At 42.5% G+C, this 15,140-nt stretch overlaps 1 protein-coding gene across 1 annotated transcript; it reads left to right on the plus strand.

Annotated features, from left to right (window-relative positions):
• Positions 1 to 2,791: 2,791 nt before the first annotated feature.
• On the plus strand, positions 2,792 to 4,360 carry LOC141651457 (uncharacterized). Its single transcript, XM_074459171.1, has 2 exons — positions 2,792 to 3,427; positions 3,485 to 4,360. The coding sequence occupies exons 1-2, from the start codon at positions 2,792 to 2,794 to the stop codon at positions 4,358 to 4,360; spliced, it is 1,512 nt and encodes a 503-aa protein (XP_074315272.1).
• The last annotated feature ends 10,780 nt before the right edge of the window (positions 4,361 to 15,140 follow it).

Below are 15,140 nucleotides of genomic sequence, written 5' to 3' on the forward strand. Positions count from 1 at the left end.
TCTTCTCTCCTTAAAAACGAACTTCGTCCTCGAAGTTCACACCCATACCTACATAGCATGCACACATAGCGCTCCACCAATAAACACCACTCAACTCTTATCCTCCAACCTTGACACTAACTCATCCAACCACGCCTACCTCTGCAACGCAGCTCACAACATGGCATCAACCATAGCATAGTCCACCTAACTCCATAATACTACCGAATACCAACAACACAAGTGCCGCAAACTTTGTCTTACTTCCATACCGCTCACTAGCAAATCCAAAACCAACAAAATCCATCAAGCGAGATATTACATTTCAACTAGCAAGTTTGAAATGTATGGCATCCACAATTTGTTGAAGGTCAGATTGCCTAGGCTTTTTTCCAGGGGAGAGGGAAGCCTCGTCTTTCTTTCAGACTTCTCACATCATATTTTATTTTAATCTAGTGTGAGAGTTGTGTTAAGTTAAGATGATATTAAACAAAAATTTGTGTAAATAATGATCATTAACGAGATGATTTTTTTTTTTTTGCATTTTTATAGCCGAAAAAAAGAAGAATTTATAAATATTGAAAACATGACATAGAAGAGTTTCTACTATTGATTAATCATAAAAGAATATTCATGCCACTTTTAACCAGTAAAATCAAGTGATAAAGACAACATAATTACATAAAAAATATAATAAAGTATATAGAGGTTCTTGAGTAAGACAGGTGTAAGTAAAATATGGGTTATCTTGGTATCCTTTATCCAATTTATGTCTAAAACAACCTTTAAGAAAGGTAATTGTAAATTATATATATGCCACCCGAAATGAATATGAATATAAAAATATCAATCCAAAATCTTGAACACTAATCAATGGGTTTGAATATTTCAAAAGATAAATTTGTTCAACCACTAGTCTATAAGAAATACTATCTACCTTTTCTTTCTAACTTTCTCTTCTACCTTCTTCTCTCACAATCGATTAAAATATCGTTTATTTTGCTTGATCTACTTATCTTATAGCCCCACCTCATATATATTGTTAGGGATAAAAAAATACCTTTTTTCTATCCATGACGTGGCAGGCGACGATTGGAGAAATAATTTTGAGGGATCGATGACGTGGCACGTGGAGAGCCGTGGGATCAAAAGTAAACAAACACACATTGAAGGAAGATAAATTACACGTGCAAAAGGGGTTATCAACCACGTCAAATAACAACCCCCTATTCTCATGGGTTGACCGAGGATATAGGAGCAGAAGCAGGGAAGGGGTTTTCTGACTCTGAAACCGACTTTGGCAGCTATATAAGCACTGGAAGAGCAACGCAAAGGGGCATTCGAACTCAAGCTCATTCAACACATTAATTCTCAATTTTTCCGTCTACACTTGGCAATCATTCGCTAGCAAAATAAGTCTTGTATTTCCTTACTTGCATATTTGACCTCGATTATAGTGCAAATTGGTGGGATTCCGACTCCCCCCGCGGTTGTTCCCATATCGGGTTTTCCGCGTCACCAAAATCCTCGTGTCATCTCTAGTTTCGTTGCATTTTTGCTCGTCTTTATCGTCGCATTTTATTTTGTTCATAGGCCATAGATCGATCGCTTTAACCCACAAATTAAATCAATAGTTAGTAATTTTTTACCAAAACAGTTTGGCGCCCACTGTGGGGCATATTGATCATTTTCTATAGCCAAATCTCGCAAGATCGAACCAGCCGTCATCATGTTCGGAACAAACCAGAATCTTTCCAGCAGCCAGAGCGTGTCAGCCCTGTCTTCTGGAGCAGGATCTTTCCCTGCATCTGCAGGATCAGTGAGTGCATCTCCGGCGTCCAGCCAGACGATCCCCGTCACCATGTCACCCAGAACCATGCCTCTGTCTCCGCCTCTGAAGCCACCGTAGATGCCTAAGGCAGCAGGCGCACCCAGTCAATCCAGATCCAGCAGGGAAAATAGCCCCAGTAAAGGTGAAGCTGCATCCAGAGCCCCGACCCAAGAGGGATCAGGTGCAGAAGTTCTCAGAAGAAGAGGACCTCCAGTGCTTGACCTGATGCAGGTGATGATTCAAGAGATGGATATTCTGCGTCGGGCCGTTAAGGATCTAAGGAAAGACAACCAGAACCTGATCGCCCAGATTGTGACCGCAGTCCAGCCCAAACCGACATCAGCACCTGGGACTTAGAACCTGACCAGTGGTGGAGGATCAAGTCGGTCAATTCCGTCGGAAATGGTCACCAGACTAGACCTTGCAGGAGTAGCGCCCAGTGAACGAATTGAGCCCAGAGGATTTGGATGCTTGTCCTTTGACAATCCACTCAGTCTACAGCAGACACCAGGTAATGCCTTGTCTAACACTCCTTTAGGATCTAACCTTCCGCCCTTTTCAGGTACTCCCGCACACCAGGCATCAGGATGGCAATCTGGACCTGTCATCAACACAGCAGTTCCGTCATACAGCCAGTTCACCAGTGAAGCCTGGATCAGAGGTTTGTAGCAGACACCTGGATGGCAACCAGGATCTATAATCAGTACAACGCCAATGACAAGTCATCCAGCGTCTGGCCAATTTTATGGAGGGCCCTGGTTAGGAGGTACACCTGTCGGTTCCTTCCCGCCTGTTTCTAAGCCTCTTGCAGGAGTAGGTAGTTCGCTGAAGCAGCAGTACTAGGATCCGAGGGACCTGATGTACAGGATAAAAGGCGTAGCGCGTCCGTTAGAGAAAGCAGCACGAGACAGCTACGCAGATTCCCCTTTCGTGGATGACATAGCCCTCATCGATGTTCCTAAAGAATGTGTACCACCAGCCATGACGCTCTACGATGGGACTAAAGATCCAATTGACCACGTCAACCACTACAAGCAGAAAATGATGGTGATAACCGCGACCGGGCCCTTAAAGGAAGCTTGTATGTGCAAGGGATTCAGATCAACCTTGTCTGGAGCAGCCCTGCAGTGGTTCATCGGCCTACCCAACAAGAGCATAGGCAACTTCGCCGACCTGGTTAATGCGTTCAACCAGCAGTTCACCAGCAGCAGAAAGCCTGAGAAGCAGACCAGCGACCTCTACCGGATAGTGCAAGGGTTTGAGGAATCTGCCCGTGATTACTTGAATAGGTTCAACAAGGAGAAGGTGTCAATCCCGAGGTGTGATATAGCAACCGCTATACAAGCCTTCCGCCGAGGACTGCACCAGAGTTCAGAGCTATATAAGGACCTGACCATGCATCCGTGCACCATATTTGAGGAGGTACAATCGAAGGTGATTGCTGCCATGAGGCTGGAGGAAGACTCTGCACCCATAAGAGGCACTTACAATTCAGAACCAGTATCTAGAAAAGCCCCGGTAGAAAAGAAGAGCGAAAGGTGCAAACCCTACAGCAGGAACGTAAACAAAGTTTCTGGAAGTTCTGAAGGAAAGAGCGAAGCAGATTTGCCCCCGAAGGTAAGTGAGTATGGTTTTACCACTAATCTTGCATGATTATTTAAAGCCTTGCACGAGCTGGGTCGCAGAGTCAGATGGCCCAAATCTCCAGCAGAAGGACACTCCAGCAGCAGAAAGGATACAGGCAAAAAGTGCGAGTTCCATGGCAGCAACACCCATGACACCGACGAATGCCACTCCCTCAGAAAGGAAGTCCAGTTTCATTATAATCCAGGAAACCTAGATCACCTCCTACCCAGAGGCACAACCAGAGTGAACTCAGCCGATCAGGTTCTGTCATCTCCTCCTCCTCCTCCTCCTCCTCAGTGCACTAGAACTGTGAATGTTATTACAGGTGGATCGAAGCTATGCGGACTAACATATTCAGCAGCAAAGAGTCATACAACCAGAACTATGGGAGACAAACCAAAAAGTTCCTGCAGGATCAATCGCCAGAATCTGCCATCAGTTACCTTTGACGAAACGGGTGCTCAGTCGTCTCTAGAACAACACCACAATGCTCTAATCATCACGCTCCCCATAGAAAAGTGTGAGGTGAGAAAGATCTTGGTGGATACCGGAAGCTCCGTCAACTTAATCATGCTAGAGACACTCAAGGGCATGGGATTCACCGAGAAAGATCTAACAAAGAAGGCGGTCCCCTTGGTTGGTTTCAGTGGCGAAACAAAGCATTCCTTAGGAGAAATCGTCATCCCAACTTATGCCGGAGGTGTCAACAAGCAGGTAAGATATCTGGTTATTGGCGGACCCTCTACTTACAATGTGATCCTTGGCAGGCCCTGGATCCATGAGATGAAGGCAATACTCTCAACGTACCACCAGTGTCTGAAGTTCCCAATGCCTTCGGGGCTGCAAGAGATACGTGGGGACCAGGAAGAAGCTAAGGATTGTTATAAAGTGGCTCTGAAGTCAACAACCGGCTCGCCTGCATAGCAATTACATAGCCAGCGCATCCAGGATGAGTAAATTGAGCCCCAACAGGCAGAACCAGACGAGGTCATCCTGGACGCGCTGCACCCAGAACGAACCGTGCTCATTGGATCTGAATGTACAGGTAACATTCGCGAAGAACTCGTTCGATTGTTGAGAACTAACATGGATTGTTTTGCTTGGTCACATAATGATATGATAGGGATAGACCCAAGTGTGATAACTCACAAGCTAAGTGTGGATCCAAGCTATAAACCTGTGCAGCAGAAAAGAAGAAAGTTTGCTTCTGAAAGGAACCAGGTCATAAACCAGGAAGTAGATAACTTGCTTGCTGCAGGAAAGATTAGAGAAGTAAAATATCCAGAATGGTTGTCTAACGTGGTGGTGGTTCCGAAGAAGAATGACAAGTGGAGGGTCTGCGTTGACTTCACGAATTTAAACAAAGCTTGCCAAAAGATCCATTCCCACTACCACATATAGATGCCATGGTGGATGCTACTGCAGGTCACGAGATGCTGATATTTCTGGATGCCTGGAGCGGATATAACCAGATAAAGATGCACGCCAGCGACCAGGAGAAGACAACATTCAGATTCGAGCGAGGTATCTATTGCTATAACGTCATGCCTTTTGGACTTAAAAATGCAGGATCCACCTAATAGAGGCTGGTAAACATGATGTTTAAAGAACAAATAGGCCAAACTATGGAAGTATACATAGACGATATGGTCATCAAATCAAAGCAGGCTTCGCACCATCGCCAGCACCTGGAAGAAACTTTCAACACCCTCAGAAAATATCAAATGAAGCTAAATAAGACAAAGTGTACCTTTGGAGTATCCAGTGGAAAATTTTTGGGGTACATGGTGACCCAGAGGGGGATAGAGGCCAGCACCGAGCAAATCAAAGCAATTCTGCAGCTGGAGTCACCACAGAAACCAAAAGACGTCCAGCGTCTGACTGGAAGAGTGTCAGCTCTAAACAGATTCATATCCAGATCCTCGGATAGATGCAGGCTGTTTTATGATGTATTCAGAAAGAGGCAAAGATTCGAGTGGACAAAGGAGCATGAGAAAGCATTTCAGGAGCTAAAACATTATCTCAGCACCCCGCCACTCCTGTCGAAACCAGAGCCAGGAGAGCCGCTGTTCCTATACCTGTCAGTCACAGAAGCAGCAGTAAGTGCAGTACTAGTACGAGAGCAGGAAGGATCACAACATCCAGTGTATTACGTTAGTAAGTCTCTGCTTCCAGCAGAGACCAGGTACACGTCACTAGAAAAACTTGTCCTTGCACTAGTTACAGCATCTTATAAATTGCGTCCTTATTTCGAGTCTCATACCATTTCCGTGATAACTAATTATCCTCTTAAGAATATCATGAGAAAACCAGAATTGTCAGGAAGGATGGCTAAGTGGTCCGTGCACCTGAGCGGTTATGAATTGAAATTCGAACCTCGTACAGCAATAAAGTCTCGGGCTCTGGCAGATTTTGTGTTTGACTTCTGCCCGGCTCTTCAGACCCAGGCAGAACAAGACATCCTGAACCTGGAAGAAGATAAAAGAGATCAAGTGTGAGAGTTGCATGTGGACGGAGCCTCTAACGCAAAAGGTGCAGGAGTAGAGTTGGTCCTCAAGTCACCCCAGGGAGATCTCATAGTCTAGACTGTACGATGTGAATTAAAAGCCACAAACAACGAAGCAGAGTATGAGGCATTGATCCTGGGTCTAAAGCTGGCTCTGGATCTGAAAATCAGACACCTCCAGGTTTACAGTGATTCTAAACTTATAGTTAACCATGTAAATGACTGCTATGAAGCCAGGGACTCCAGGATGATGGCCTATCTAGACGTAGCAAAGGAGTTGACCCTCAGATTTGCCACGTTCAACATTAAAAAAATCCTCAGGGACCAGAACGCAGAAGCAGATGCGCTAGCCACCTTGGGGGCAACCTTTAAAGCAGGAACCATCTCCACAGTACCAATTGTCCACGTACTGGAACCAGCGATACTGAAACCTGAATAAGACGTAGAGGTGTTGTGCAGCACCAGCAGTAAAGAAGATACTCCAGACTGGAGGAAACCATACCAGGACTGGATGCAGAACGATCTCCTACCGACAGATAAAAAGGAGGTAAGGAGCTTCAGAATGAAGACATCCAGATTCATACTAATTGATGGTGTCTTGTTCAGAAAATCCCTCGCTGGACCCTACCTCAGATGCCTGGATCGGGAAGAGTCTCAGGTTGTTTTGCATGATCTCAACAGTAGAGAATGTGGAAATCATGCAGGGGGCAGGAGCCTGTCCAACAAGGCACTGAGGCAGGAATATTTCTGGCCCACAATGCGCAAAGATGCCATGGAGTTTGCAAATAAATGTGACGCTTGTCAGAGGCACGCCCACGTCCGCCATCATTCAGCATAGCCTCTGCATCAGGTCATCTAACCATGGCCCTTCATGAAATGGGGAATGGACATCGTGGGACCATTACCCAGAGCACCAGGAAACAAAATCTATATGCTCGCCATGACGGACTACTTCTCCAAGTGGATAGAAGCAGAATCATCCTCCCACGTTACAGAAACCCAGGTTATATCTTTCATTAAACGCAATATCATATGCAGGTTTGGCATTCCATCTGAGATTATATGTGATAATGGATCCCAATTTATCGGAAATAAGATAGAAACTTTTTGTGCTAGGTGGAATATCTCACTGCAGAAGTCTACCCCCAGGAACCCCCAGTCCAACGGACAAGCCGAATCCAGCAATAAGATTATCGTTGAAAACTTGAAAAAGAAGCTGGAGGAGATTGGGGGCAAATGGGCAAAAGAGCTGCCTCTGGTTCTCTGGGCTGACAGAACCACGCCCAAGGTTGCAACGGGACAAACTCGCTTCAGCCTGGTGTTTAGAGTAGAAGCAGTCATTCCATCTGAAGTCAGGGTTCCAACCCACAGGTATGGATGCATAACAGAAGACCGGAATCAGGTGGAAATGGCAAGCAGTCTGGACACAATAGACGAGCTCAGAACCAGTGCCCAGATTAGGATGGCTTCATACCGACAGACAGTGGCCAGAAGCTATAACAAGAATGTGAAAGTAAGAACCCTGCAGGAAGGAGACCTGGTCATGAGAAAAGTCTTCCAGAATACCAAGAACCGGCAAGCAGGAAAATTCGCCTACAAGTGGGAGGGGCCATATCAAGTGGAAAGCATAGTTGGAAATGGAGCTTACCGACTCATGACTATGGAAGGAAAATGGTTCGCAGATCCTGGAACATCACCCACTTGAAAAAGTATTTCACCTAAGCCACCAGCACGGCCATCAACTGGGTACTCAGTCTACCAGATACAACTCAGCCAGGTTCTAGATTTTGCTTTGAACATTCTCTGGCTCTGAATATTTTTCTAGTTCTGAAAAGTGTCTGCATCTGTTCTGAGTTTAACATTTTCTGGTTCTGAAAATTTTCTACATATATTCTAAGTTCAACATTTTCTGGTTCTAAAATTTTTTTCGCATATATTTTGATTTTAACATTTTCTGGTTCTAAAAAGACCGTACATGTATTCTGACCCTGATATCCCCCAATTTTGAAAATTTTGAAAATTAGTAAACCACTTTAAATATTTCAAGTGAAGAAGTTCCTTTTTATAAATGTCTTTCAAATAAATGGCCAAGTGAATAAAAATGCAAACTAATCTGGTAGGGTCTGTATTCACTACAGAAGGCGTGTGTTCGTGGCTAAGCACGTACAACCGGGACAATAAGTCTCCCGCGATGCATTAGCACCCACGCAAGCCTGGCTTCTCTGAACGAGTGGGCGTACTAGACCCCTTAGCCAGCAATCAGATAGCGATGGCCAAACAAACGACGTGCATGCACAAATCAAAGAACACCAGAAACGGTACGACACAAAGATATATCTAGCAGAAAATACTTAAGTTCAACCGAAAGCAAAATATCTCTGGCCCCCTGGACCAGGCCAAAATGTACCAAATTGTTCAATTGAAACTAAAATGTTACGCCCCGTAGGGCCAAAAAATAACTAAGTAAGCAAAACAAAGTTTTCATATGCAGGAAAAGCTAATCCAGATCAATGTGCTCCACAGCCTCAGAAGCAGCTGCCTGAGCGTCAGGAGCAGGAGAGGTCACCTCTTCTTCAGCGTCTGGAGCACCAACAGAAGCACCACCTGCTCCCTCCATGCCGGCCACCAAGTCTATATTCAGGCCCTCAGGAAACTCCGCAGCAAGCCTCTCCTCCTCTGCTTTCAGGTTACAAGCTAGATGCTCTCCCTTCTGAAACTCGCTTATGCACCCAATCCTGGTTTCCAGAGCAGCATATGCAAGAACATTCAACAGCGCATCCCCAAGATCGATATTCTTCTCTTTCAGCATCTGCACCTCGGAAGCCAATGAGGCTTTCTCTTCCAGAATCTGGGACAGGCGGGCATCAGCTTCAGAAGCATATTTCTTTGCATCAGCAGCACACTTTTTGGCTTCAGCAACACTCTTTTCAGCACCAGAGATTCGTCCTTCAGCGTCAGAAAGACTGTTCTTCAATTTCTTCTTCTGAGCAGCCTCCTCCAGCAGCAGATTCTAGGCTGTGTCTAATTCAGCCTGGATCTTGAGTTTGCTTTTCTCGGCTGCCTTCGCCTGATTCAGAAGCTCAGCCTTCTCAGCTTCTAGGAGAGGAACCTTCGTCCGCAAAAATAGAGACATTTGGAAGGACTGCCAACCCAGAGCAGAGAGGGTAAAAAAAAGGCAGTCGACGTATTCACCTCAAAGGAGTGTTCAGCAGCACGGTCCACCAAATTGGATAAGGCTCTTTTCCCCAATGCAGATTCGGGGGCAGGGAACAACATCTGATCCATCAGATCCAGATTGCGCTCAGATTTGGCCTTGCCAAAGTCCTCTGGAAATGTTAAGGCAACGTTGGGAACAGCTCCAGAAGCAGGAACAGACCCAGAGGCAGGAGTAGAGCCAGTAGCAGGGACGGACTCTGCAGCAGGGAAAGAGCCAGAAGCAGGAATGGGTTTAGAAGCAGGAGGATTCCCAGGAGCAGAGGGGACATACCCAGGAATTGGAGGCCTCACAGCAAGAGGGGTGACATCGATAGGAACCTGTTCCTTGGCCTGACTAGCAGCAACAGGCCTCCTTTTTGCGCAAGTCCCAGAGCCATTGGCAGGAGCTGCTTTCCTTTTCTCAGCCGGTTTGGGAGCACCCCCAGCACGCTTCCTTTCCCATAGAGCCACTACGTCGGACAACGTGATCTTGGATTTTGCAGAACCTGAAGGCAGGAAAAATCAAGTCAGAGCCAGAGAGGTAGCACATTACCAGAAGCAGAAAACGATTAAAAGGGATAAAGTAACGCACTAGTCGACATTGATTCACGTTCTTCTTCTTCCTCCTCAACCTCTTCTTCCTCCTTCGAAGCAGAGGCAGAGTCCTGAACCAGGTTAGGAAAAATCCTATGTTCATCGGGAGGACCGGAAAGCTTAGTAAGGGACGTGACCTCGTCGGAAGATGGGGTCAAATGACGCAGACCTGCACAAAACGTCAAGTAAGGAAATATGAGCATCAAAAGGAAAGGTCCAAAAATCAGGGCATGCAAGTACCATGAGTCGACCGCCAGGCGCTGACGATGTAATCAGTGGGAGGAGGAAGAGTGTCTACTTTCACGAAAATAAAGCAGGCAAACCACTTGCTATCATCTGGCTTCACGGGGAAGATAATGCAGTTCTTCTCCCCATCTCGAACCCGGATGGTCACTTGGCCCCGATTAAGAGACCTGAACGAGAACAGATGAGCGAGATCTGAAAGACCGATATCATAGCCAAAATAGCTATTCATAGCGTGAATAGCCAACAAGGTTCGCCAAGTATATGGAGCGACTTGGCAAATAGCCAAGTGATTCAGATTTAAAAATTCATGGACCAGAGGAGGAAACGGGAACCTCAGGCCCAGGCGGAACGCATACTCATACAAGCATATCCACCCCTCCCGCATGAATTCAGCTTTTTGACCGTGAACAGGTATGTGAAACACCACTTGATCAGAAAACCCGAAGGTCTCCTTGATATAAGCAAGGTCCTTCACCGTAAAGTTGGAGTCACATGAATGCTTTGAAGAAAGGAAGCCGCCGGAGGGAAAAAGGTCGGCCGGCGCCGGAGTCTCCGCAGCGGAAGTCGAAGAAGCATCTTGATTGGACATGATAAAACGGAGGAGGAGAAACAAAGGAAAGAGAAAGCAAAAGAAGGAAAGGAGGGCAGGGTACTTGTCGCGGAGGCCGGCAAAGGAGCGGTTGGTGAGTGATGAGGAAGTTGTGGAAGGGAAATAATGATGAAGGAGTAGGGAGGAGTTGGGAAACCGAGGAGGTAATATTAAAAAGGAGAGTTTGTGGGAGAGTGGGGTACTAATTGTGGCGGTTGAGAGGATATAAAGTGGAGGAGTTTTCAAGATCAAAGTAACTGATAAAATCTCGTCAGTTCTCCGCATCGCAAACAGAAATTCCCGCCTAAAATACTTTGAGACGGAAATTTGGGGGCAATTGTTAGGGATAAAATATACATTTTTACTATCCATGACGTGACAGGCGACGATTGGAGAAAAATAATTTTGAGGGATCGATGACGTGGCACGTGGAGAGTCGTGGGATCAAAAGTAAAAAAACACACATTGAAGGAAGATAAATTACACGTGCAAAAGGGGTTATCAACCAAGTCAAATAACAATCCCCTATTCTCGTGGGTTAACCGAGGATATAGGAGCAGAAGCAGGGAAGGGGTTTTCTGACTCTGAAACCAACTTTGGCAGCTATATAAGCACTGGAAGAGCAACGCAAAGGGGCATTCGAACACAAGCTCATTCAACACATTAATTCCCAATTTTTCCGTCTACACTTGGCAATCATTCGCTAGCAAAATAAGTCTTGTATTTCCGTACTTGCATATTTGACCTCGATTATAGTGCAAATTGGTGGGATTCCAACTCCCCCCGCGGTTGTTCCCACATCGGGTTTTCCGCGTTACCAAAATACTCGTGTCATCTCTAGTTTCGTTGCATTTTCGCTCGTCTTTATCGTCGCATTTTATTTCGTTCATAGGCCATTGATAGATCGCTTTAACCCACAAATTAAATCAATAGTCGGTAAATTTTTACCAAAACATATATTAATTTAGTTGGTTGTGAAATGGTGAAGGTTGGAAATAGAAATTTGGTATCATCCCTCTTAGTCCATTACTAAAGGGACTTTGCCTATTTGCTTTGTTACAAATTTAGTCAAAACTTTGCCTTAACTTTTAAATTTCCATCTTATGTTTAGACACAAATCACTTTATATTAGACATATATATGGAACATTGTTACCTTGCCTCCAAATAACCTCTAATCTAAGAAGTAGTCACTTGGATAACGAATCCAACTTTAAGCAATTTTGCTATCATATCATTGTTTCTCTTTCTCTACTACCTTTGTTCCGACTTCCGTCCATCATCACTAAAACATATGTATACGGCTCTCTCATATTGTATCAATTTTACAATTCACTCCTTAAACTAAAAGAGCTTTTCAACCCTTATTATTATCTAGCAGATAACTATTTCTTGTATGAAACAGTTTTAATACGATTATTTTTCCCAAGATAACCCATAATTTATGTTTTCCATAGCTCTTTTATAACTGACGATGAGTTAACGAGTCTCTTATTTAGTACCCTTGTGATAACAACGATAACTATTTTATCGTTGTTAGATAGTGACCGATTACATTATTATTACCTGTTATTAGGCGTGTACGCTGGGCTAGGCCGGGCCGGATTGAGGGCCGGCAGCCCGGGCACGACACGAGTGATGGACCGGGCCAGTGCTAGCTAGATTGTTTCGTCCAGCCCGAGCCCAACTCACTTAGCTGCGGGCCAGGCTGGGCCCCTTTGTTTTTTTTTAGTGCTGAACCGTGCTGCGCCTATGAAATGTGAGCACTAACTCGGCTCGAGGTGGAGGCTGGGCTCCTTTGCTTTTTATTTTTTTAGTATTAGACCGCGAGGGACCTTTGAAATGTGAGCACTAATCCAGCCCGATGGGGAGGCCGTGCCAGGCTGTGCTATGGGCTGCCGAGGTTGGGTTTTATGGCCCAGAGGTGTGAGCTGGGCCAAGCTGACCCGCACCGTTGTACAGTTCTACTTGTTATTTTATTAGTGACACATTTTCTTATTACTCTATATCATTTTTATTTCAAATTATGACAAGGAAGCTAGACTATACCAATTTCCATCACCTAATCAGAAGATACTATGTGAACCTTACATACCTATTTTCAACATATAAGAACTTAAGAAGCAAGATTAAGACGTTGTTATGGAGTAAACAAGCATGATAAAGTAGTGGGATCAGCATATATAAAAGCTAATAAAGGTGATATATATAACCACTAATCATTAATCACAAAGATAACAATAATTGAATGAAAAGCTATCATGCAGACGATAATAATCATGACACGTGGCAGTACTAAAGTACGTACGTAGTCCATAATAATTAATATAAATATTTATTTATGAAATAATGGTGAGAGACTAGAAAAGAATAAATAAAATTCTTTTATTCTCCATTATTATTTCCTTGTCTTTTAATTCCATTCCTTTCGTTTGTCTGTTTTTATGACCTAACTTAAACCCACAACATCACATGTAAACGTACAAATTGACTGTGCTTTTTGCTTTGCTTTTACATTCTTGATTTGTTGACTTGTACTATGTGTCTATATTACTCCACTAATTTTTAAGTGGAATCAATTGTTAATTGTTAATTGTTTAATTGACAAGACAACTCTTATGAGTTGCTCATGTAGGGACATATATTTATACTGATAATGACTTATTAATGTTTTGCTTCTACCCACTAGCCATCCACCTAGGGCTTATCTAACAATCCATATAACTAGATCTGTCAAATTTTGCCCCCGACCCGTTTGACCTATTTTTTCACCCACAGCCCGTTCATCCCAAACATGAAATGAGCCATTAATTTAGGGTCAAAACTCTATTCTAACGGGTTAACCAGGTGGGTTAAAGATAAATCAAAAGTTTTATTAAATTAGTAATATTTATATACTCCCTCCTATTCACAATAAATCTCTCATTTCATTTTGACACAAAAATTAAGAAAACACACTATCCCACCATATAAATAAATTTGAACCACAAAAATACATTACCCCACCATACAATTAAATGTGGACCACACAAACACTTACCAAAAACGGAAATAGGGAAGTTATTGTGAATAGACGGAAATGGAAATAGAGAGGTTTATCTTGAATAGGAGGGAGTATTATATTTGAAATAATAATTAATTAAAAAATAATTAGTTTTTGTATTTTAAATTATAAAAATAATTAAAAAACCAATATTATACAGAGTATAATTTTCTAACCTTTAATAATAAATAATTATTAAAATAACTTAATTTATATAATTGTGTCAATATATTTAATGTGACCATTTCGTATGATTAAAATATTAATATTAAATATGGTTTTAATTTTTTTTTTAAAAATATTCTTTCGAATTAAAAAATGGATAAAAGGGTTTGAAACTATTTTTTGACCGTATTCTTGCTGTAACTCGCATGAGCCGATGCATATTCGACTCGCCATGTATTATGATCCGACCCCCAACTCGTTCGACAAGACTATATATAACGAATAGGAAATTATACCCCTTTTTCTTAGTATATGAACTTCTTACTTACACGAAAATTTGTACATATTACGTTAATATTCCCCCCGTCCCATTATTATTATTATTATTATTGCTATTATTATTATTATTATTATTATTATTATTATTATTATTATTATTATTATTGCTATTGCTATTATTATTACTATTACTATTACTACTATTATTATTACTTATAATAATAATAATAATAATAATAATAATAATATTATTATTATTATTATTATTAAGTCGGTCATTCAAATAGGACGGGTGGAAGGAATATGAGTTGGATTATTTCGGGTTCAAGTATAATACAGATCGGGTGTATTTAATGTTTGAAAAATACGGATTTAAGCCAGTCAAAGTTATACGGGTTTAACTCAAGGGAACTATAACGGTGCTACTCTGCACGGCTGCACCACAATGCTAATCAACATTATCTCAAACAACATCATCCAACATAAAAATAGATAACAAATGAATAATAAATCTTAAAATAAAATAGATAACGATTTAACGGGACGGAGGGAGTAATTAATAAACTAACCTGAATTGTGAGGTGTGAAAGAAAGGTGAAAAAATGACAAAGGTTGTTTGAGAAGGTGCCGTGTGATGCAGGGCATATCGAACAACCCGAGATTCTCACGGGAGTTCCAAACACAAAACCAAAGACTAGAACAAAAAGGTGTCACTATCGTACAAATTTAATCCAAAGACCTCTCATTTTCTAGTATGGAATGATCCATGCAAGACGCCAACCGTGTCAAACCAACGTCATCTATATATGTGTAAGTCACATCTTTGTTACACAGTGAGTGATATAAGCTGGAAATTAAAGTTACCAATTAAAATAAAATACTTAGATGCTATGGGATGCCATCTCAGTTAAAAAGTATTTGTAAGAAATTTTAAAAGTTTTTAGTTCAAATTATCGACTTTTTTTCAAAGCTACCTGATATTATTACCCGTACTAGGTTTAAACCCGTGAAAATTCACGGGTTTGCAATAAAAAACTCACAATTAGCAATTGTATGTAATTATGTAAAACATACAAATAACTAAAAAA

Source organism: Silene latifolia, chromosome 1 (genome assembly GCF_048544455.1).
Source record: "Silene latifolia isolate original U9 population chromosome 1, ASM4854445v1, whole genome shotgun sequence".
NCBI classification, from domain to species: domain Eukaryota; kingdom Viridiplantae; phylum Streptophyta; class Magnoliopsida; order Caryophyllales; family Caryophyllaceae; genus Silene; species Silene latifolia.

Excerpts from the sequence above, each read along its gene's own strand:
- LOC141651457 (XM_074459171.1), top strand. The coding sequence starts at position 2,792 with ATGACGCTCTACGATGGGACTAAAGATCCAATTGACCACGTCAACCAC. Across the intron at positions 3,428-3,484 it reads AAGCAGATTTGCCCCCGAAG|CTGGGTCGCAGAGTCAGATG; the intron begins GTAAGTGAGTAT and ends GCCTTGCACGAG.